At 36.0% G+C, this 23,991-nt stretch overlaps 1 protein-coding gene across 1 annotated transcript in view; it reads left to right on the forward strand.

Moving 5' to 3' along the window:
• MIS18BP1 (MIS18 binding protein 1) overlaps window positions 1–23,991 on the forward strand; it is a 54,402-nt gene that overhangs the window by 11,641 nt on the left and 18,770 nt on the right. The window contains exons 4-8 of the mRNA XM_065871678.1: window positions 498–571; window positions 2,255–2,385; window positions 7,624–7,711; window positions 9,730–9,887; window positions 13,378–14,242. Of these exons, the coding sequence (XP_065727750.1) occupies window positions 498–571; window positions 2,255–2,385; window positions 7,624–7,711; window positions 9,730–9,887; window positions 13,378–14,242 (1,316 nt within the window). The remainder of the gene's footprint in view (window positions 1–497; window positions 572–2,254; window positions 2,386–7,623; window positions 7,712–9,729; window positions 9,888–13,377; window positions 14,243–23,991) is intronic.

A 23,991-nucleotide genomic window follows, 5' to 3' on the forward strand; every position in this document is an offset into this window, starting at 1 on the left:
TGCACAGGCTTTCTCTACTTGTGGAGAGCAGGGGCTACTCTTTGCTGCAGTGCGCAGGCTTCTCATTGCGGTGGCTGGCTTCTTGTTGCGGAGCACAGGCTCTAGGTGTGCAGCCTTCAGTAGTTGTGGCACGCAGGCGCAGTAGTTGTGGCTCCCGGGCTCTAGAGCACAGGCTCAGTAGTTGTGTCTTAGTTGCTCCGTGGTATGTGGGATTTTCCCGGACCAGGGCTTGAACCCATGTCCCCACACTGACAGGCAGATTCTTAACCACTGTGCCACCAGGGAAGTCCTCCATTCATCTTTTGTTCAATTATGTATAGGAGTTTTTACCTTATTGCTATTTAAAATAGAATGTGATTCTTACGTAGATGAACACTAAGGACTCATTTGGATTACTCGTCTACGTTTTTTCTTTTAATTTAATGTAAATTGATTTTGTAATGCATATGCTACAAGTAATACAAAAAATAACATAACTTCATTTTATGCTTAATTAGGTAGTCCAGCTACAGGAATGGATGATTAAAGTCATCAATGATAACACTGCTATATGTGTAGAAGGAAAATTGACGTAAGTGTAACTTTTCGGTATTCTTTTAATAAAATTTGTGATAAGATATACTTGTGTGTAAGAGCTTAAAAGGAGATGCATGACAAATTGCATCTTGGTACAAAACAAAGACTTTCTAATGAGGTTACAAACTGATGGCAGTAAAGTAAAATGAGTATGACCATTGTGATTGTAACCAGCTTTCTTGCTTTTGTCTGTTAACTCAAATTATTTTTAAAATAGTGACAGCTCCAATTTGTATACACAGTGCTTTATTTTTTTCAGAGGTTCTAATAAGTAAACTGGTATTATCTGCTTAATTATATATGATTAGTTAATATTACTACATGCATTTCAGTCCAGATTCTCACATCTAAATTGGGACAACCAGATATAAATTACTGATCCAGAAAAGAAATCAAAATATATAACACTTTGCCATACAGCTACATATTAAGTAATCATTGGCACTTTCTGGTTCTCCCTAAAGCGAAAGCATCATCTGGTAAGTGGGCTTTGCCTAGTTCTGCTACTCTATTAGCACAATTTCCTATTCTTCAAAACCAATTTTCTTAGTAGTTAAAAAAAATTGTAATAAAAGGTTGTAATAAAACAATACAGTGTATCACTGTTCAAGATACTTACCTGCAAGTTTATAAGTTAAGTGTATAAAATCTGTCTTGCTCACTTTATTTCTGCCTGCCTTGCACCTGTTTCCTTAATATCCAGAGGCAGCATTGATTGCCCTTGTTGGAATCCCATTACTGCTCTTTACTGGCTGTATGAGTTGGGCAAATTACTTATCCTCTTTCAGTCTCATTTTCTTCATTTGCATGATGACAATAATAGTATGACCTACCTTTTGGGTTATTTTGAGGATTAAATGAGTTAATATTTATAAGACTTTGAGAACAGTACTTTTAGAGTACTATTTAAATATTTGTTAAATAAAATAAATAAAGATAGAACAGAAGACGAGAATATTGTGTTAAAGTATAATGTATGAATTTAATTCCATTTGACCAAACTAAAGAACTTAACTTTCTTATTTATTACATTTATATTTAGAATGTTTCTTATTAGTTATCTAATGAATCAAAGAATGTTCAACATTTATCTAATACATCTTCATACTTTGTTTTTTTCTATTTTATATTTATTCTTAGTTTCACGTAAGGAATTATGAAGAGTAGATTTGTGGGTCAGTGATTTGATACTGCAGTTTGTTTTTTCCCAATTTGAACCTCTTTTTGGTACTTTCCAAAGAGGAAGGTAAAGACATTTGGCTATGTAGTGAGGGGAAAAAACACAAGATTAGAATAATCCAAACCATATAACTGCGTGAAAGCTAACACAGTATAGCCCCTGAGGAGAGGGACAGGGAAATCATCCTTTGGAAGCTGAGCATCAGTTGTTAGCACCAGATGAAAAAGGCTCTGCTTTCTTGCTAATGATATATTTTATACTAGGGGTATAGTTTGGCCACAATACAGTTTCTTGGTACTCTGAGGATCACATTAACCAAGAGGTTGAGTTCTGTTGCAATGTTTGGCCCTCAAATGTTTTGTAACTAGATTAATAGTATTGTAGCTGGAGGGCAAATTTATTACTTTCTGTTATAAATTTACATACTTATATATGTACATTGTGACTCTTGGTAAAATGTGAATGTTTTGGTTTTAACTAAGCTATTTTTTCTCCTAGAGACATCACTAACATATATTGGCACAGTAATGCAATTATAGAACGGATTAAGCACAACAAACTTAGGACTTTATCAGGCAACATGTATATATTAAAAGGAATGATAGACCGGATTTCCATGAAAGAAGCAGGTAAAAACTGTCATTACTAATTGATGAATTAGTTTACTAAGTGAAACAATTAACCATATATCTAACAGTGATATACATTTTTTTGCTTTTTACTAGGTGTTTTAAAATTATATATCAAAACTAAAAATTAAAAATAAAATTGCCAACATTATGTAAAACTGTTCTGTATGTTGATCCTTTCCTCTGGTTTAATCACTCTTATTGACAGTTTAAGTCCAGTAATTTAAAAAACATTCAAGTCAAATGTTCCTTGTTTGTGAGAAATTGTAAGAATAAATTATAAGAATATAATTTAGCTCCCCAATTCCTCTCTTTGTTGAACCTGCCCAGTACAACCCCAGTCCTGATACAGTCTAATTTTCTGCCTATGCCTTGTACACAGCTAAAGTGACTAAAGAAAAACACATCTGAGTAGTCCACCTTAAATTTATGATTACCAGCAACAAGTTGTGGTCACTTAGTGCCCCTTGGTATCCTACCACAGCTCCCTAATCCGTTCACTCTCCCATCATCCTTGATAACTATTTCATATTTTTACACATCTCCTACCTCCCTCTCTCATCTGGGTGGGTAGGGGAGCAAGAAGAGGACTTGAGCAATAGGAACAATCAAAAGAAAACCTCTCTGTCACATTTGCTCACCTGCTTGTATCTGTACCTGCTTTTATTGTGGACAAACTTTCCATGTTCCTGTCTGTGTCCACCTATTTATGCTTCAGCTCCTATCCTCTTTTACTCAAGGATATTACTCCAGTAATTCTCCTTTCTCCTATCAAAAAAAAAAAGAAAAACAAAAAGCCCTCTTTTGAGTAAGAAATCAGGGTTGTTAGAATGCATTTGTATTTAAGAGATCATCAACTTAAAATAATTCTATATATATATATATACTATGTAATATATATACATATACACACACGCTATATATAAACCTCATGGTAACCACAAACCAAAAGTCTGTAATAGATACACAAAAAAAGAGAAAGGAATCCAAATATAACACTAAAGATAGCCATCAAAAGAAGAAAGGAGGGCTTCCCTGGTGGCACAGTGGTTAAGAGTCCGCCTGCCGATGCAGGGGACGTGGGTTCATGCCCTGGTCTGGGAAGATCCCACATGCCGCGGAGCGCCTGGGCCCGTGAGCCATGGCCACTGAACCTGCATGTCCGGAGCCTGTGCTCCGCAACGGGAGAGGCCACAACAGTGAGAGGCCCGTGTACCGCAAAAAAAAAAAAATAAGAAGAAAGGAACCAAAAACTATAAACACAACCAGAAAAACTGCTAACGCAGCCAGAAAACAATTAACAAAATGGCAGTAACTACTTTAAATGTCACTTTAAGTGCAAATGGACTAAATGGTCCCAATCAAAAGACATAGAGTGGCTGAATGGATAGAAACACAAGGCCCATATATATGCTGCCTACAAGAGACTCACTTCAGATCCAAAGACACATGCAGATAGAAAGTAAGGGGATGGAAAAAGGTATTCCATGCAAATGGAAATGAAAAGAAAGCCAAGTTAGTGATACTTATATCAGACAAAACAATTCAAAACAAAGTTTGTAACAACACAAAAAAGGACATTACATAATGGTAAAGGGCGCAATCCAAAAAAAACATATAACAATTGTAAATATATATGCACCCAACATAGGAACACCTAAATACATGAAGAACAAAGCTAGAGGCACCACACTCCCTGACTTCAAACTATACTGCTAAGCTACAGAAATCAAGACAGTATGATACTGGCACCAAAACAGCCACATAGATCAACTAAACAGATTAGAGGCCCCAGAAATGAACCCATGCTTATTTGGTCAATTAATTTATGACAAAGGAGGTAAGAATATAATGGGGAAATGACAGCCTCTTCAATAAATGAAGCTGGGAAAACTGGTTATCTACATGCAAATGAATCAAACTAGACTACTTTCTCATACCATGTACAAAAATAAACCCAAAATGGATTAAAGACTTAAATGTAAGGCCTGAAACCATAAAACTCCTAGAAGAAAACACAGGCAGTAAACTCGTTGACATATGCCTTAGTATTTTTCTGGATCTGTCTCCTCAGGCAAGGGCAACAAAAGCAAAAAATAAACAGATGGGACTACCTCAAACTAAAAAATTTCTGTACAGCAAAAGAAACTGTCAACAAAATAAGGCAACCTACTGAATAGGAGGAGATATTTGCGAACTATATTACTGATAAGGGATTAACACCCAAAATATACAAAGAACTCATACAGCTCAATATCACAAGAAGAAACAACCCTTTTCCCAAAAAAGACATACAGACGGCCAACAGATACAAAAAGATGCTTAACATCACTAATCATCAGGGAAACGCTAATCAAAACCATAATGCGATATCACCTCATGCCTGTGAGAATGGCTATTATCCAAAAGACAAGAAATAACATGCGTTGGTGAGGATGTGGAGAAAAGGGAACCCTTATGCAGTGTTGGTGGGAAAGTAAATTCCTTACAGCCACTAGGAAAAACAGTATGGGAGTTCCTCAAAAAATTAAAAGTATAACTACCATATGATCCAGCAATCCAGTTCTGGGTATTTTTCCAAAGAAAACAAAAGCACTAGTTGAAAAGACAAATGCACCCCTATGTTCATTGCAGCATTATTTACAATAGCCAAGATACAGAAACAGCTTAAGTGTCCATAGATGGATGAGTGGATAAAGAAGATGTGGTGGGACTTCCCTGGTGGTGCAGTGGCAAAGAATCCGCCTGCCAGTGCAGGGGACACAGGTTCGAGCCCCGGTCCGGGAAGATCCCACATGCTGCAGAGCAACTAAGCCCGTGCACCACAACTACTGAACCTACGCTCTAGAGCCTGTGAGCCACAACTACTGAGCCCACATGCCACAACTACTGAAGCCCACGTGCCTAGAGCCCGTGCTCTGCAACAAGAGAAGCCACTGCAATGAAAAGCCCACCTACCACAGCAAAGAGTAGCCCCTGCTCGCTGCAACTAGAGAAAACCCGTGTGCAGCAATGAAGACCCAACGCAGCCAAAAATAAAAAAAGATGGGGGTGTGTATATATATATATATATATATATATGTACATATATATACACACACAAAAGAATATTGTTCAGCCATAAAAAAGAATGAAATCTTGCTATTGTGACAACATAGCTGGACCTAGAAGGTAATAAATTTTAAGTGAAATAAATCAGAGAAAAATAACATATGATTTCACTTGTATGTGTAATCTAAAAAATAAAACAAATGAACAAACAGAAACAGACTCATAAAGAGAACAGATGCTTGCCAGAAGGGAGGGAGGTCAGGGAATGAGTGAAATAGGTAAGGGAGGTTAAAAGATACAAACTTCCAGTTACAAAATGAGTCACAGTGATGACATGTACAGCATGGGGAAAGGATGTATAATCACAGTATTTTAATAGGTTCTGCAGTGAACAATATTCACATTGTTATAATGATGCAAACAATCTTTGATATAATTAAAATTATTGTAAAAATGTGGGGAGAGGGTGAGGAAGGAGAGGTGCAGATGCTAAATCTTCATCTCATAACATTTATAAATTTTAAAATTGCTTTTTTCTTTTTATTGTATCTATATGAGCTGCTAGATGTTAACTAAACATATTGTGGTAATCATTTGACAATATGTGTAAATCAAACCGTCATACTGTACACCTTAAGTTTATAGTAATGTATGTCAATTATTTCTCAATAAAACTGGGAGGGGGGGCCCTCTTTTAACCACACTTCTTTCAGCCACTGTTGCTCTCATTTACAGCAAAACAGCTCAGACGATTTGTTATACTTAGATCGAATTCCTCTTGAATTCTTTCTCATTTTTTCTTGAATTCTCTTTAATCACGCATTAATCCTCAATTCTTCACCAAAACAGCCCTTATCAAAGTCACTGGTGGCCCCCACATTGCTAAATCCAGTGTACACTTGACACAGTTAATCACACCTACCTTCTTGAAACACTTTCTTTACTTGGCTTCTGGAATACCATATTTTCATACTGCCTCATTCCCTGTTCCTTCTTAGTTTCTTTGCTTATTTTTCTTTCTTCTTTGCCTCTGAATGATGGGATAGACTACGGCTCTTTCTATACTCAGTGCTGTGCTGATTTCTTTTAGGCTTAAATCTCATTCATATTTTGACAAATGCCAAATTTTATCTGTAACGAAGAATAGTCCCTGAGCCACTCAACTCATTTTCTGTCTGCTTATTTGACATCTCCACTAGGATGTCTACAGATGTCTCAGAGTTAATATGTCCAAAACCTGGTCTTCTTCCTTAAATCTATATAGCCTACAGTCTTCCTCTCTTTCCATGGTTCCAGTGGCTAGCCAGTTTCCTCAGTTTCTCTCCCACTCACATCTAGTACGTCAGTACATCCTACTGGCATTATCTCCATGATATATCCAGAACCCAGGCCTCTGCTGCACCGCTGTGGTCTGGACTTTCCTCATCTTTTGTCTGAATCATTGCTGTAACCTCCTAACTGGTGTCATTGTTTCTCCCTATGTACTTCCACAGATTGTTCTCAAAATAGCAGCTAATTCAGTCCTGTTAAAGTAAGTCAAATTCTGTGACTCTTCCACTCAGAATTTTTCTATAGCTTCCCATCTCACCCAAAGTAAAACACTCGGTTTATAAAATGACCCCAAGGCTTTATAATCTCCCCCAACTACCTCTGTTACCTATCTGAGTAGCCTCTCCTCACTCCACTTCAACTACACTGATTTCTTTGTCATTCTACAAACAGGCCGGGCACACTCTTGCTTCATACCCTTTCACTTTGTTCCCTCTGCTTCCACTGCTTTAACCCTATATTGCCACATTGCTCACTCCTTCGTGTCCTAGGCCTTTACTCAAATGATGCTATTTCTGTGTGAATGTCTCTGTCCTTTTTTGAAAAGCTGCCTGCCCCCTTTCTCCTCCTTTAGAATGAACACACTGGTATCCCTATTCCCCTTAACTGCATAATTTTCTCCACAGCATCGATGACCATCTAACAAACGAGGTGTTTTACTTATTGGTTTGCTTTCTGTTTAGAAGCCAGTTTTCATGAAGGCAGGGATTTTTGTTTGTTTTGTTAACTGCTGAATCCTCAGTATCTATGACAGTGCCTGGCACATAGTAAGCAATAAGTATATATTTTTAAATTATTTAATGAATTAATGACATCACTTTAAAATCTAGTAATTTTTGTTTGTTTATCATTAAATAGGTTACCCAAATTATCTCATAAGGAAATTTATGTTTGGATTTCCAGAAAAATGGAAAGAGTACATTGATAATTTTTTAGAACAGTTAAGGTAAAGTACCTTCTAACTTTTTAAAAAACAACTTTATTAACATATACTTTACATTTGATAAACTGTATCTTTTAGGAATAAAATTTGATGAGCTGTTTACAGATGTATATATTCATGTAACCAATGTAAAGTGGTTTTAATTTGTATTTTTGGAAATGCCAGTTTTGAAGCTGTCTTTGATCATAGACTTTGAGAAGGCAGTAACACTTTACTAGAACTTCTGTAATATGGAATAAATCTAAAAGGAAGATAAAACCTTTGATGTATTTCAAGGAGTCATCCACAATCACTTACCCTTTAAGAGGCATTTAGCTGTTAAACATGAGTCCGAAGTTCTTGATCTTTTTTTTTTTTAATAATTTTATTTTATTTGGCCACGCCACATGGCGTGTGGGATCTTAGTTCCCTGACCAGGGGTCATACCCATGTACCCTGCATTGGAGCATGGAGTCATAACCACTGGACCTCCAGGGAAGTCTGGTTTTTTTTTTGCAGTACGCGGGCCTCTCACTGTTGTGGCCTCTCCCATTGCGGAGCACAGGCTCCAGGCACCACATGCGCAGGCTCAGCGGCCATGGCTCACGGACCCAGCCGCTCCGCGGCATGTGGGATCTTCCCGGACCGGGGCACGAACCCGTGTCCTCTGCATCGGCAGGCAGACTGTCAACCACTGTGCCACCAGGGAAGCCCTGGTCCTTTTTTAATTCATTCATTCCCTCAGTAGTTACTAAGTGTCATTTGCTTAGCAGACACTGTATCAGCCTTGGGAAAACAAAGAAGAATTTGATTACTTTTTTTTTTTTAAATCTTGGTTTGTTTGTTTGTTTTCTTTGTACTCTTTTTTTTTTAATTTTTGGCTGCGCTGGGTTTTCGTCGCTGTGCGTGGGCTTTCTCTAGTTGCAGGGAGCAGGGGTTACTCTTCGTTAAGGTGCGTGGGTTTCTCATTGTGGTGGCTTCTCTAGTTGCGGCGCATGGGCTCTAGGCACATGGGCTTCAGTAGTTGCAGCATGCAGCCTCAGTAGTTGCGGCATGCGGGCCGTAGAGTGCATGGGCTTCAGTAGTTGTGGCCCGCAGGCTCAGTAGTTGCAGCTTGTGGGCTCAGTAGTTGTGGTTCACGGACTTAGTTGCTGTGCGGCATGTGGGAGCTTCCCAGACCAGGGATCGAACCTGTGTCCCTTGCCTTGGCAGGTGGATTCTTAACCATTGAACCATGAGGGAAGTCTGAATTTGATTAATTCTTGCCCTTAAAAATTCATAGGGGATAGGTTGTGTAAGTTGACTAATAATGTCACAATGTAATAAGGTATAACTGGGGCTGGCAGTTTTTTTCTGTAAAGGGGCAGATAGTATTTTCATGGGTATGTTGCCTCTATCACAGCTACTCGACTCTGCCTTTGTAGTGGAAAAGCAACATAGATAGTACTGAAAAGCGAGAGAGAGGCATGGACATATATACACTACCAAACGTAAAATAGATAGCTAGTGGAAAGCAGCCGCATAGCACAGGGAGATCAGCTCGGTGCTTTGTGACCACCTAGAGGGGTGGGATAGGGAGGGTGGGAGGGAGGGAGACGCAAGGGGGAAGAGATATGGGAACATATGTATATGTATAACTGATTCACTTTGTTATAAAGCAGAAACTAACACACCATTGTAAAGCAATTATACTCCAATAAAGATGTAAAAAAAAAAAAAAGAATGAATGTGGCTGTGTTTCAATAAACTTTACAAGAACAGACAACTGGCAGAATTTGTCCTGTAATTTTCTTATAATATCAGCTTAAGTGGGAAATACAAGAGCATAGATAAGAAGAACTTAAGAGGTCATTAAGATGTTATACTTAAGTTGTTTGTGGGAGGAAAAGGGTAGAAGCCATGAAAGCTTAAATAATGTAAGATTAAAGGTAATATGCTGGGGAAAAAAGCTTTATCTGAGGGAGTTTCATTTATTATTTATGGGTTTTGTTTTTGTTTTTTGAGAACCAATATTAGAGGAAAAATACTATACTTGTTTTTAGGTCTTGTGAAAAGAAAGGAGGAAAGGCCAGACAAAAACAGAAAACTGAAAGAGTTGTTCCTGACATTCGAAAATCAATGAAAAATGATGCAGGGGAAAAAAAACCAGAAGTCCTCCAAAGAGCCACTGCCACTTATGACCTTGATTGTGATCATTTGGGTATGTTTGCTCTTTTCTTCTCTGTTGGTATAGTGGTAAATTTTTACCTGAGCTCCACACTGTTTAATTGTTTACAGTGAATTTAATATTGAGTTCTTGATTTATACTGCCCTAAAATTCCTGGGTTTTTTTCACTGCTTAAGAGGAGAAACTGCAATGTAGACTGCCTGTAGTCAGCATTCAGCTTACTTCATTAAATTATACCTTTTAATTAGAATACCAAGAACACTGATCAACATAACAATGAAAAATGATTGTTCTTTCAGTTTTCTAGACGCAAGGTATTTAGGCTGCCAGCTTACCTCAGACCTATATTACAGATACCTATATTTTTGTACTAACTATTATTCCTGTTAATAGACAAAACCAGTTTGCTTTCATGGAGGTAATGGCATGTCTTTTTGAATGACCGTTGCTATGAAGGTAGCTGGCAGAACTGTTCTGTGTCAACTCTACCAAAACTATAATCTGCCTCACATCCACCCAACCCCAAGCTGAAAAAAAGTATTTATAGTCCTTTCTAGATAATATAATGAGTAAAATTCCTAGACTCTGTTGTATAAATTTATGCCAATTCTACCTTGATCTTACAATGAAGAGTTTTACAGAACTTCAAGAGTTCAGGACTGCTTCTGCCAGAAACATAGCACCATACTGGATATAAATGTACCTGTATGTCGCTCCCCACCCCACCATACCCTATTTCCTGTCCCCCACCCCCATTGAAACTATGCTAATCCTTTGTAGTACAGAGAAAGGAATAAATATGTGGATGACTGCTTCATACAGCTAGCAAAAATTCACTCCTTAACTGTTGATCCAGTTCCTTCTCAATCCTTCATTTTATCAAAAGTCATCCTATTTCTCGCAAATTAGGCATACTGCTTGTTGTCTTTGCTAGACCTCTTCAGTATTCTGAAGTCCTGGGGCTACAGCACCTGCTATATACTTTTTTACTCTGAAATTTGAAAGATCCCTAAAAGTATATCTAACTTTGAATTATTTATTAGTCGTCTTTAGTCTTAGGTCTTATCATCTCTCTACCCCCACTCCTTCCTTTCACTTATGGTACTGTTTTTCAGGAATTTGAGTCAAATTGTGAGTATTATTGGTAAAGTATTTGAGAATACAAATGTAAAAGACTAAAGTTTGATAATTTACATGCCAGCTGTGTCCAAAGGAAAATCATTCAACAAACATTTTTAAAGCATCTTCCATGAACTTTGATCTATGTTAGCTGTTAGGAACTTAGAGATGAATAAAATGAGATGCTTTTCCTTGAGAAGCTCAGTTTAGGGGAAGATATTACTGTATTCTGTTTTGGATGTATCATTTTTCCAGTGTGATTCATTAGATTATTGTTTTGTGAAACTATTAAGACAGTGAGTGTCTTCTTGTCACATACATTATTTTGAGTGGTGGTATTTGATGCTGTTATTGTTTGTATTATCATTATCATTACACTTTCCATGAGAAAAACCACTGAAATATAAAAAAAAACCACATCTAACATTAAACAACTGAGGTTATGCAAAGGTGCCAACCAATGATAATTTAAGATGATATAATTGTGTGTGTGTATTTTAATGATATACCTAATGTTTTGTATATTTAGTTCTGTAATCTATATATTATAGTATTGCTCTTAAAGTACTTTATATATCTCTGTTATTATACTTAACAGTATATTGTAAATGATTATAATATCAGCCTTCCTCACCATACTGTAATAATCTCAAGAGCAAGGAGTACCATCCATTGTGCATCTTCAAGTACAGACTTCTATGAACTTAATACCATAATTTAGTTTTGTGTAAGTGTGGATTTTCAGAGTAATTTCACTGAAATCCTGCCTACCAGAATTTAAAGAACCTTTTCTCTACACATTAGCAAGTTTAAAATTTCATATTGAGTTAAATCCATCAGCTTAATAGCACTTTTTCCTATCTTATTTCTTCTAGTTGAAAAGAGATGAAAGTGAGGAACATTTATAAGTGCTTAAAGAAGTAGAGAGGAAACAATACTAACACTACTAACTTCATACAGCTTAGGTTGAAGTATCCAGAATGGTCTGAATCTTTATTCAAATTATTTAATAAAATGAATAAAAATATTCAGAATAAAAAGGTTTTGTTCAAAATTAGAAAGTTCAAAATTTTCACATTTCCAATTGAACATTTGAATCATGTTTATATGAGGAATTAGAAGAAAACTTTTCCTTCATAATATGAAGATACATGATTCCATTGAGAAATCATGTAGAAACTTTCCTGATTACTTTTGTCTAGTGCCACTTCTCCATGAACTATAATTTAGAGGCTTCTTTTTTCCCCAGCATTCAGTATTACCCATCAGTCTTTCATTTTGTCATTCATCTTGTAAAATGGCACATAATATGTGTAGGTTGTTGGAGTACTTCACTACGATGATTGGTGTGATGATTTACAATTTGTATATATTTATAATTGTATAATTTAAAGTTAAAATTAGTTTGGCTTCTGGTTTCCTAAGTTTCAAATTGGAGAGTTTCTCTCATTTTAATTTGCTTTCTTTAACCAGTGACACAGTATAATAAAGATTCCCAAGTTCTGCTTTGGTTGTTAGCCCATGATGCTTCATGGAGTTTTGGGGGATTCAGCAAAAATGTATCTCTGTGACCACCGCTGGGGATGCATATGGGGCCATGCAGATGGAGTTCCATGTTTTCCTAACTCTCCTAAACTAGGATAGCTTCTGTTCCATATATTACATACCTAGTAAGGTTTTAGCAACCCTAGTGGTTTTCCTTATGTCTTCTTAATATTTTACTTCCAAATTTAACAAATATTTAGCATCTCCTATGTATGTGAAAGACTGTACTAACTCCAGCAAAAAAAAATCAAAAATGAAGACGAAATTCTTACCATTAAGAATTTTTTTCAGTTGAAAGATAAGAGAAGTATGTTAATTATAATGCAGGGCACATTGTCAAACATGGTATTATTTGAAAGTATTCTGGAAATTTGAAGGAGAGTTTTCATTCAGTTGAGGGAATCAAGACAAAGTTTGTGGATAGGTGGGTTAGAAAACAGAAATAAAGAAGGTTATAGAACAGAATTGAAGCAGGTGGTAAGTGAAGGAAACTTTCCAAGTAGAGTGAATGACATTAATGAAAGTTGAGAAGCAGTGGATTAACAGACATAGAATATCATTCAGATTTGGGTACAGTGAGTGATAGAGCTATATTTAAGACCAGGCAGAGGAACTGTGTACACTAAGTAGACTGTGAGACGTCATGGACAGATTGGTATAAAAATTAGTATATGTTTACAATTGAAGGGGCAGTGATCTGAACAGACCAGTGCTTCAGGAAGATTAATTTGGCGATAGTGTTTAAAATGGAGTTTGTGGGGAAAGAAACAGTATATTTTATTTGGGAAATATTTTTTCTATATTTTGTTTGTAGCTAATTTGAAATTTTGATCTTTGGTTTTGTCTTATGAAATTAAAGAGAGAACTGAAGAATCCAAAGTATCCATTGATATTCTAACATCAAGGGAACAGTTTTTCTCAGACGAAGAAAGAAAATATGTGGCTGTTAATCAGAAGAAACCTTATATTTTAGTAACACCACTCAAATCTAAAAAAATTATAGAGCAAAAATGCATGAATTATAATCTGTCCTTTGGCACCATTAAAGCAGTAACAGATTTTGCAGCGCGAAAGCATCAAAAAGAAAGTAAATCAAACTTAAATGAACCTACAAGTCCAATCAGCAAACCCACAAAGACTTTAGAAAGTACATTTGAGTATAGTGTGGGTCATAAAAGTAAAAGCAAGGAAGATTGTAGTGAATGTGATTTACTCACTGTCAACCAGAAAATAAAAATACCTAGTCCTAAAAAGGAACAAACAGTCACCTCTGACTTTAAGAAAAATACAAGGTTATCAAAATTGAAGAAAACTGAAAATCAAGTAACTGTGTCATTTTACAAGCATCAGTCCTCATCAGATTTGTCTAATGAAGAGAGTGAAAAAGGAAAGGAATTTAGAAGAAAAGCTGGGGTTGTTAAGAAAACCAGAGCAAGAAATACCAAAGAAATAGTGGTTCACTTGAGAAAAAGCACAAGAAAAACAAGGACAATCCCAGTGATGTCTGAATCTGAAACTGAAGAGAGTGAAAATGAACTTCATATGAAACAAAAGAAAGCTAGATGTTCTGCTAAAGAAAATCTTCAGAAATCTGATATTAGCAATGAGCTTCCAGCTATTGAGACAATGGGATCTGGCAAGACAAACAGGTATTCCTTAGCATGTTTACCTGGTTTAATTCAGGATGAGGAATGGAATAAGAAAGAATTACAGAAACTTCATTGGTAAGTAGTCAGATTTGACTCTGAAATATCTAGAGGGGCCACAAAACAGTTTACAACATAAAAACTCTAATAACGGGCTGATTTAATGACTTCTGTTTGTTAATATGGAAGATGTCATCCAAAAACACATGGAGAGAAATTAAAATTTATATAGGGAGTAGAGGGAGAGTACAGATAACTTCTAACTAGGTTCTTTGTGGCCATCTATAGCCTGCATGTGAGGAAAGTGAGTGACCCTCTTTTCATTCCCATTTAATATTTCAAGAGAGTCCCCTCCCCCTCCCCCCTAAAAAAGGGTAACTATGTGAGGGGACAGATGTGTTCATTAATTTGATTGTGGTAATCATTTCACAATGTATATGTATGTCAAATGATCACATGTACACTTTAAATATATACAGGTTTTTTTGTCAATTATACCTCAGTAAAGCAGGGGTAAACCATTTCAACACAGACAAATGCAGCTCTCTCACTTAGCTTCACATTTTAAGGAATATTTTATAAGTAAATTTACTATTATAAAACCTTAAATTTGAATCCAAGTTTGTAGATTATTTAGTACAGTCTTTTCCCCCTCATTTATAGAAGAGAAATTAGTCTCAAAAATTCAGTGATTTGTCCAAGGTTTCTTAATTAGTGCTGCTTGATAAATCAGGTATGATGAGAATTGGATTTAGCTACATAGACTTGAAAAGCAGTTTCAGTAGTGTGGTAGTTAGTATTGGAAGCCAGATCATAGTTGAGAGATGAAGAGTGAATGAGACAGTAAAGACAACCTAGATGGATGACACAAGAAATTTGGCAATGATAGGGAACAGAAGAATGCATAGTCATAGAAGACAGTGTGAAGATAAGGGAACATGTATGTTTAGTTGCTTGCTTGCTTGTTTGTAAGGTGACTCATGCCAGGGTATAATGGTATGTTCTTGGAAATGATCTAGTAGAAAGAAAGGAAGATATGATTGATAAAAGAGGGAAGGATAACATAGAAACACGCCACGTTCAGTGTTCCATTCTCTTGTGTACTCCCAACTTTATAACATTTGGAATTCATTTTCAAATCTACCTTCTCTTCCTAAGGCATCTTTGTGCCACTGTACTCTTCCTTTCTCGATTTCCTAAATTTTCCTTCTCTATCTTATTTTCAGGCAGAGAAGGTTTTCTTACTCTTCAGACTTCTTGGTTTTGGCTGCTTGCTTTCTAGCAGTAGTGTATTCCTCAGTGATCTTTTCATTCCAAAGTTCTATTTTTCCTTTTTGCAAAGGGACTTCCAAATCTGTGCCTCTGGTCTTGAATTCTTGTACTTAGGTTTGTATTTCCCTTTGCCTGCTGGAAATCTCTACATAAATCTCACCTACAGCTAACTTAATATGTCAAAAACCAAACTTATTTTCCCCTGCCTGTCCACTTTGCCTGACATTCCTGTTTCTGAATATGTAATTTTTCTAGTCAACTAGGTTTAAACTCTTTATTATTATTGATTTTTAATCTAATTTTTTAAATCTAATTTTTTTTAAAATTAAGAAGCTACCAGCTATACTTAGGCAATATTGTGGGTTCAATTCTGGACTACTGGAAGAAGGTGAATATCTCAACAAAGAAAGTCACATTAATTTTTTGGTTTCCTGGTGCATATGAAAATTATGTTTACACTCTACTGTAGTCTCTTAAGTGTGCAATAGCATTATGTCAAAAACACCAGTGTATATACCTTAGTTAAAAAAAATAATTTATTGCTTAAAAATGCTAATCATTTGAGTCCTCAGCAAGTTGTAATCCTTTTGCTGTTGGAGGGTCTTGCCTTGATATTGGTAGCATTTTACCCACAGTAGAACTTCTTTCAAAATTGGAGTCAGTCCTCTCAAACCCTGCTGCTGCTTTATCAGCTAAGTTTATGTAATATTCTAAATCCTTTGTTGTCATTTCAACAGTCTTCACAGCATCTTCACCAGGAGTAGATTTCATCTCATAAAATCACTTTCTTTGCTCATCCATAAGAAGCAGTTCCTCATAAGTTCAACTTTTATCATGAGATTGTAGCAATTCAGCCACATCTTTAGGCTCCACTTCTAATTCTAGTTCTCACTATTTCCACTACATCTGCAGAGACTTCTTCCACTGAAGTCTTTAACTCCTCCAAGTCATTCATGAGGGTTGGAATCAACTTCTTCCAAACTCCTGTGAATGTTGATATTTTAATAGACCTCTTCCCATGAATCACAAATATTCTTAATGGCATTTTAATGGTGAATCCTTTCCAGAAGGTTTTCAATTTACTTTGATCCATCAGAGGAATCACTATCTGTGGCAGCTCTAGCCTTAGGAAATATATTTCTTAAATAATAAGACTTGAAAATCAGAATTACTCCTTGATTCATAAGCTGCAGAATGGATGTTATGTTAGCAGGCTGAAAACAACATAAATCTTGTACATCTCCATTAGAGCTTTTGGGTGACCAGGTACACTGTAAATGAGCAGTAATATTTTGAAAAGAATCTTTCTTTCTGAACAGTAGCTCTACACAGTGGTCTTAAAATGATTCAGTAAACCTTGTTGTAAGTAGATGTGCTGACCTCCAGACTTTGTTCCATTTATAGAGCACAGGTAGAGGAGATTTAGCATAATCTACCTAAGGACCCTAGAATTTTCAGAATGGTAAATAAGCATTGGCTTCAATGTCAAGTCCCCTGCTACATGAGCCTGTATCAAGAGAGTCAGCCTGTCATTTGAAGCCAGCCATTGACTTTTCCTCCTTAGCCAGAAAAGTCATAGATGGCATCTTTTTCCAATAGAAGACTGTTTTGTCTGCATTGAAAATCTGTTGTGTAGTGTAGCCACCTTCATTGATGATCTTAGCTAGAGCTTCTGGATAACTTGCTGCTTCACTTTGTACTTTTATGGAGACACTTCTTTCATTAAACCTCATGAGCCAACCTCTGCTAGCTTCAGACTTTTCATCTGAAGCTTCCTCACCTCTCTCACCCTTCGTAGAATTAAAGAAAGTTAGGACCTTGCTCTAGATTAGACTTTGGCTTAAAAGAATCTTGTGACTGGTTTGATCTCTCCAGATCGCTAAACTTTCTCCATATCAGCAATAAGGCTATTTGTTATCATTTGTGTGTTCACTAGAGTAGCACTTTTAATTTCCTTAAAGTACTTTTTCCTTTGGATTCACAACTTTACTGTTTGGCACAAGAGGCCTAGCTTTCAGCCTGTGTCAGCTCTTGACATGCCTTCCTCACTAAGCTTAATCATTTCTAGCTTTTGATTTAAAGTGAGAGACTTGCAACTCTTCCTTTCACTTGAACATTTAGAGGCCATTGTAGACTTATTAATTGGCCTAATTTCAATACTCTTGCGTCCTCGGAGAATAAGGAGGCTCAAGGAGAGAGAGAGAGAGAGAGATGGGAATGGCTGGTCAGTGGAGCAGTCAGAACACACAACATTTATCAGTTAAATTCACTGTCTTATATTTGCACAGTTCATGGCACCCCAAACAATACAAGAGTAGTATCACAGATCACATAACAAATATAATAATGATGAAAAAGTGTGAAATATTGTGAGAATTACCAAATGTGACAGTCATGAAGTGAGCAAATGCTGTTGGAAATATGGCACCAATAGTCTTGCTTGACACAGGGTTGCCACAAACCTTCAGTTTGTAAAAAACACAGTAAAGCAAAAGGCAATAAAACAAGATATGCCTGTACAGCCTTTTTCTTAACACTACTCTTTTTTTCACACCTTTAATGCCTTTTACCTGAACTGTGTAAGTAGCCTTGTGTTTTTACTTTATTCTGTTCATCTGAGTAATCTGTTTTATACAACTCCAGATTAGTCTTAATGTATAGTTGTGGTTCTGACACATCAAAAACCTTCACTTGCATTCTTACTCAAATTCAAATTATATAAAGATTTCTTCTGCCTTGCATTGAGAGTAATAGTTGACCTCAGTTATCCCTTCCAGCTGTATCCCCCATTATTTCCTTTAATAAAAGTTGTCAACCTTTGCTGTATGTTCAGATCATGCAAGGAGATTTTTAAGTGCCTGGACTACAGAAATGCCAGTTCCCAGTAAGATGAGTAAGCATACTCCGCTCTGTTTCTTCTATGCAGCTGTAACACCTGGACAGAATTCTTGGAACAGCTTTTTGTTGACTCAGGAAGATAAATAATAACAGGTTGATTGAGGGAGACTAGAATTTTAAGAACCACCAAACTGGAAGTGAATTTCCAGTTTTTCCTCTAGATATTCCCCCAAGCTAAACTCAAGGCCACCTAAAACCGGAAGGGGGCATTGAGGCAAGACAAAGAGAGTTCAAAGAGAAGCCCTTCAGTTATGGCTTGAACAGGAAGGGGGATTACTAACACTCAGAAACAGTAGAGGAAATCTCTCAGTTGTTTCTTTTTCTTTTCTCCTTTCTCTTACAACCCAGTACCCATACAATCCAGCAGGAGCAAGCATCACAGCATCAGTTGGGGCCCACACGTACCTAAAACTGAAAGTGCGGAACCTTCCTCTCCAGTTCGGGTAGAGGTCTCAAAAGGGTGGGGCAAACCATTTTGCAATTTTCTCTTTCTGTCCTGTGCTTGGCCCTGAGAAAGACACAATTTTATAAAGTGTGCAGCAGAGCTGGGTAACTAAATCCCCAGGTTTCTGCCAGAGAATCAAAAATGGGAACCCTAGGGAACCAGACTGCAGAGAGGGAGGACCTAGGGAAAGCAACCCTATAAAGTTGTTTATGAACTTTTAGGCTCACCCTTGAGTTGCCCATTTGTGGATCTGATCCTAAACAGCATACCCAAGACTTTGAGAACTGAACTAAATGGTAGACCACCATGCAGTTTCCAGGCCAGCCACCCAGTGTCCAACATGCAGTATATCCTAATAACACTGCAAAGCTTTAAAAATGGAACTGACACTGAAACTGCAACCGCAGAAGACTGACTGGAATTTATAGCTCAGGTTACAGCCAGGTTGGTTGCCTGCTAAAACAAAAATATTAATATTCTCTATAAAATATATATAAGACCCAGAGTTTTGTCATTCAAAATGTCTAGGAAATAATCCAAAATTACTTAGCATACAAAGAACCAGGAAAATTTCAACTCTTATGGAAAAAATAATAAACAGATACGAATGCTGGGATTGACACAGATGTTGGAATTATCTGACAAGATTCTGAAGCAGGTATATAAAAATGCTTCAGGAACTAAAAGCAAACATTCTTGAACAGAAATTTATAATGTCTCAGCAAGAAATAGAAAATGTAAATAAGGATCAAATGGAAATTTTAGAACTGAAAAATAAGATAAAAACTCACTGGATAGGCTCAATAGCAGAATGAGATGAGAGAGCAAAGAGGCAGTCAGTATCAGGAATGGAGGAATAGGAAGACAGATGGCAACTCTGGGTAAATACAGTAGACTTCTCTTGAGTTCTTGTAAATGTTTAGCGGTTTAAGGCAAATATTGCATTGCATGATGGAGTTCTTCAGTGTTTATAAATGTGATACAGAAGACAAGTGAGGAAGAGGCTTATATGATGGTAAGATTTTACTTGAAGCAGTAAGATACTGATTCTAAGTTGACTGTTCAGTATGTATATAGTAAACCCCAGAGCAGCCACTAAAAAACTACACATATCTTCAAACATATAATAGATAAATTAAAATACTAAAAAAAAAAGGCAGAAAAAGGAAATAGAAAACAGGAGGAACAAAGAAAAACAATTACATTAATTATGTTAATAATATAAATTACATTAATTATGTTAATAATATAAATACCATTTAAAAGATTGTTAGAATGAATTTAAAAACATGATCCCACTGTGTTGTATAAAGGAAACTCACTTCAAATAGGACAGAGGTAAGTTAAAAGTGAAAGGATAGATACATGCCATGCAAATTCAATAGATAGCTGGAGTGGCTATACTAATACTAATCAAAGATTTCAGTATGAAGAAAATATCGAGAATAAAGACGGACATTACAAAATGATAGAAGTGCTATTTCACCAGGAAGACTTAACAATCCTAAATGTGTATGCACCTGAGAACAAAACCTCAAAATACATGAATCAAAATCTGACAAAACTAAAAGGAAAGTACTGAACTGAAAAGAGTCAAATCCACAATTATAGTTGGAGACTTCAGTATTCTTCTCTTGGTAATTGATGGCAGTAGTAGACAGATAATTAGTAAGGGTATACAAGAACTGAATGAACAACACCATCAGCCAACTGTGCTAGCTGACATTTTGGAATAGTGTACCCAACAGGGAAAAAACACATTATTTCTAAGGATAGGTGGATTATTCACTAAGAAAGAACATTTACTAGGTCATAAAACAAATCTTAACGAATTGAGTATAACTGAAGTTATATAAAGGGTGTTCTCTGGCCATAATTGAATTAAGCTACAAGTCCGTAAAAGAAAACAAAAAATTCCAAGTGGTTGAAAAATAAATAACACACCTATAAATAATCTATGGGTCAAAGAGGAAGTCTCAAGGGAAGATATTCTGAACTGAACAACAAAGAAAATATATCAAAATTTGCAGTGTGAGCCCAGAAGTTCATAAACAATGTTACAGTTTGGTTTTACGTAGCTCATTTCTCTGCCTGATTTTCATGATACTTTCTTCATAAATGAAATTGTGGTATGATCTTATAGTGATTGGACTACTGAGTAATAAAAAAGAAGAACTATTGATACTTGTAACCACTTGAATGAATTTCAGAGGTATTATGCTGAGTGAAAAATGCCAGCCCAAAAGGTTACATACTATATGATTCCATTTATGTTATGTTCTGGAGAAGACAGAACTAAAAAGAAAGAAAATGGATCAGGGATTTCCAGTGGTTATAGTGGTGGACCACAGAGGGGTAGCACTGGGAGTTTTTTTCAGTCTGATGGAACTGTTCCATCTGTTGTGTTATATATCTGTTAAGATTCATAGAACCATACGCAAAAAGACAATTTTACTTAAACTGTTTAAAAAGTGCCTAGACTGCATTCTATTAAAATATTCAGAAATGGCAGGTTTGGGTTTGGGTTTTATGCTTCTCTAGTTTTTTACAGCTTTGACCTGCAGCTATTTCTTTGAAATTTCCTGTTCTATAAATATGAACTATTTATCATTCCCTAACCATATGTAGTTCTTCCTTGTCTTCATTTCTTTGCCAATATTATGGCCTTATTTTCACCTGTTATATTTTTATCCATCCTTCAAATTTTATCTCACATGTCACCTCCTCCCTGTAACATTTCCTTGTTATCACCTATTCCTACTTTCCACTCAGTTAGATGTAATGCCTCTTTCTTACAAACAACGTAAAGCAATTCTAATGCTGATTTCAAAGCAAAATAATCACATGAGGAGCTTTTGGAAAATGCAAAGGATTGCTGCCCCAGACCTACTGTATTGAAATCTTCAGGGATGGAGTCTATGAATCTGTTCGCTTATTTTACTTGCTTGCTTGCATTTTGCTATAAGCTCCTTAAGTGATTCTTGGTTGCAGCCCACTGTTTTGTACCCCCCCATCATGCTTATAACCTAGTAGGGTAGACAGATACTTAGCAAATAATCCCTGTAAGAAGTTTATGACAGTATTTATCAGGGAAATCTGACTTAGTTTAGGCAGATACTAGAACTAAGATTTGAAGGTTAAATAAGTATTTAGGCCAAAGATTCATGATAAGTACGTTTTAAAGTAAAACAGTGTATGTAAAAGTAGAAAGTAAGAGAACATATTTAAAAATACTAAAGGCCAAAATGACTGGCATACAGAAAGTGAGGGAAGAGCTGTAGAGGATGAGAATAGACAGGCAAGGAAGAACATAGATCATATTTAGGTTTTTATGCTTAAAAATGATGAAGTGATTTTTAAGTAGACTGGAGTGATATGATTACATTTGCCTTTTTAAATTATCTGGGATTAACTAGAGAAGATGTGTTCATTACAGACTAATTTCTTACTAAGTGCATTAAGTATTTTTATTATGACAAAATAGTCCTTTTAGGCAATCCTAGACTTGAATGTTAGCTATGTACACAGATAGGGAAGCTTGAGCCCCCTCCCTATAGTTCTCTGCTTTAGAACACATGTGGAATGATTAGTTATGCAAGAGTAGAACATTTGTTAAGTGTTCAATGCCCATAAGTATTTGTTCTCCTTTTATGCATCGAGTGAGTGGTATTCTGTAGTTAGATCTTATATATTCACAAAAGTTGATTCTTAAATTTTCATGAATTTTACAAATTAAATGTTTCATGATCATTATTAAAAATTAAATTATATAAACTAAAGGTTAAATAAATTAGAAACAAACTAAAACTCTAAACTCATCACTTCCTAATTATTTTACTATATTTTATTATCTGTGCCCTTGAGGTTCTTTACATCTGTCATATCTGTGTAGTGGAAATTCTTTATAATTGTGTGCTGTTGCACATTTCTTACTCCATGTTGGTAACTTGAAATCATCCACGACAGGAGTATTTACAACATCGAAATTGACAAACACTACAAATTGGGGCTTTTTAACCCCAGAAAACTAGTTGTAAAAAATTTACCAGCATAACACTGCATAGGTTAACTGGTGAGTTAAATAGATCTTTTCTGGCAGAACTATCAGCCTAACCACAATATATAATATCTCTTGGAGGGGGAGGGCAGTAATATGTATACCAGGTTCTAAATACAGTAAGTCCCTACATCTGAACCTTCAAGTTGTGAACTTCCGAAGATGCGAACATGTGTTCACATGTCCAGTCACATAAGTTAGTTCACATGTCCAGTGTATACTGTCATGTGTGTGCATCCTTTACAAGTAGTTGTGCTTTTGTGTGCTTTACTGTACAATATTGTATCGAGTACAGTAGTACGGTATCTTTATTTCAAGCCCAGGATGTCCGGATGCAAGCATAAAAGCAGTGGTGATGTAGCTGGTACTACTGTACTTTTCAAGGTTCTTTAGTGTAAGAGTAAAACTGTTTTTATTTTTGTGTTTGTTTTTAATGTATTATTTGTGTGAAAAGTAATATAAGCGTATTACAGTATAGCACTATATAGCCAATTGTGTTAGTTGGATACCTAGTCTAACTTTGTTGGACTTACCAACAAATTGGACTTAAAAATGCAGTCTCAGAACGAAATTCATTCATATGTAGGGGACTTACTGTAATCATTTGCAATGAGATTTTAGAATGAAACTCGTTTGTTAAATTGGGGAACTACCTTATATTGACTTAGTTTTTTTCTATTTCAATTTTCATTTCCCTCAGTTAAGTATTATATCTAAAATATTGTGTTCTATAAATTATAATAGAATGAAAGCAAGCGTAACACTTTTTAATAAGAGTTTGTAACATGGAATATATAGAAACTAGGAGCTTGTCTTCCAATATAGTTAGCACCAGTAAGATTTGTGCAGCAGTGTACAAAAGTTAGTCATGCTAGAGTCCCCCCAAAGATCTAATCACTGATTAGTTGGACTTAGGAAAAAAATGTTGAAAGATTGGGCATGGTTTTTCAGGTTTAATAGACTACAACAAAATAGAAGGCATCTACTAGATATGTACACTTACATCTTTGTATTTTAAGCATTAGAGTAGGTTATTAAGTGGAGAGAATACTATCTGCTTCCTAAATAGTTATCTAGAATGATTTTGATAAAATTCCTTCAGCTCAGTAATTCTCCTTGATTTAGTAGTATGCCTTCAGAAGGTTATTTTTTTAT

This window comes from Phocoena phocoena, chromosome 2 (genome assembly GCF_963924675.1).
Source record: "Phocoena phocoena chromosome 2, mPhoPho1.1, whole genome shotgun sequence".
Lineage (NCBI taxonomy): Eukaryota > Metazoa > Chordata > Mammalia > Artiodactyla > Phocoenidae > Phocoena > Phocoena phocoena.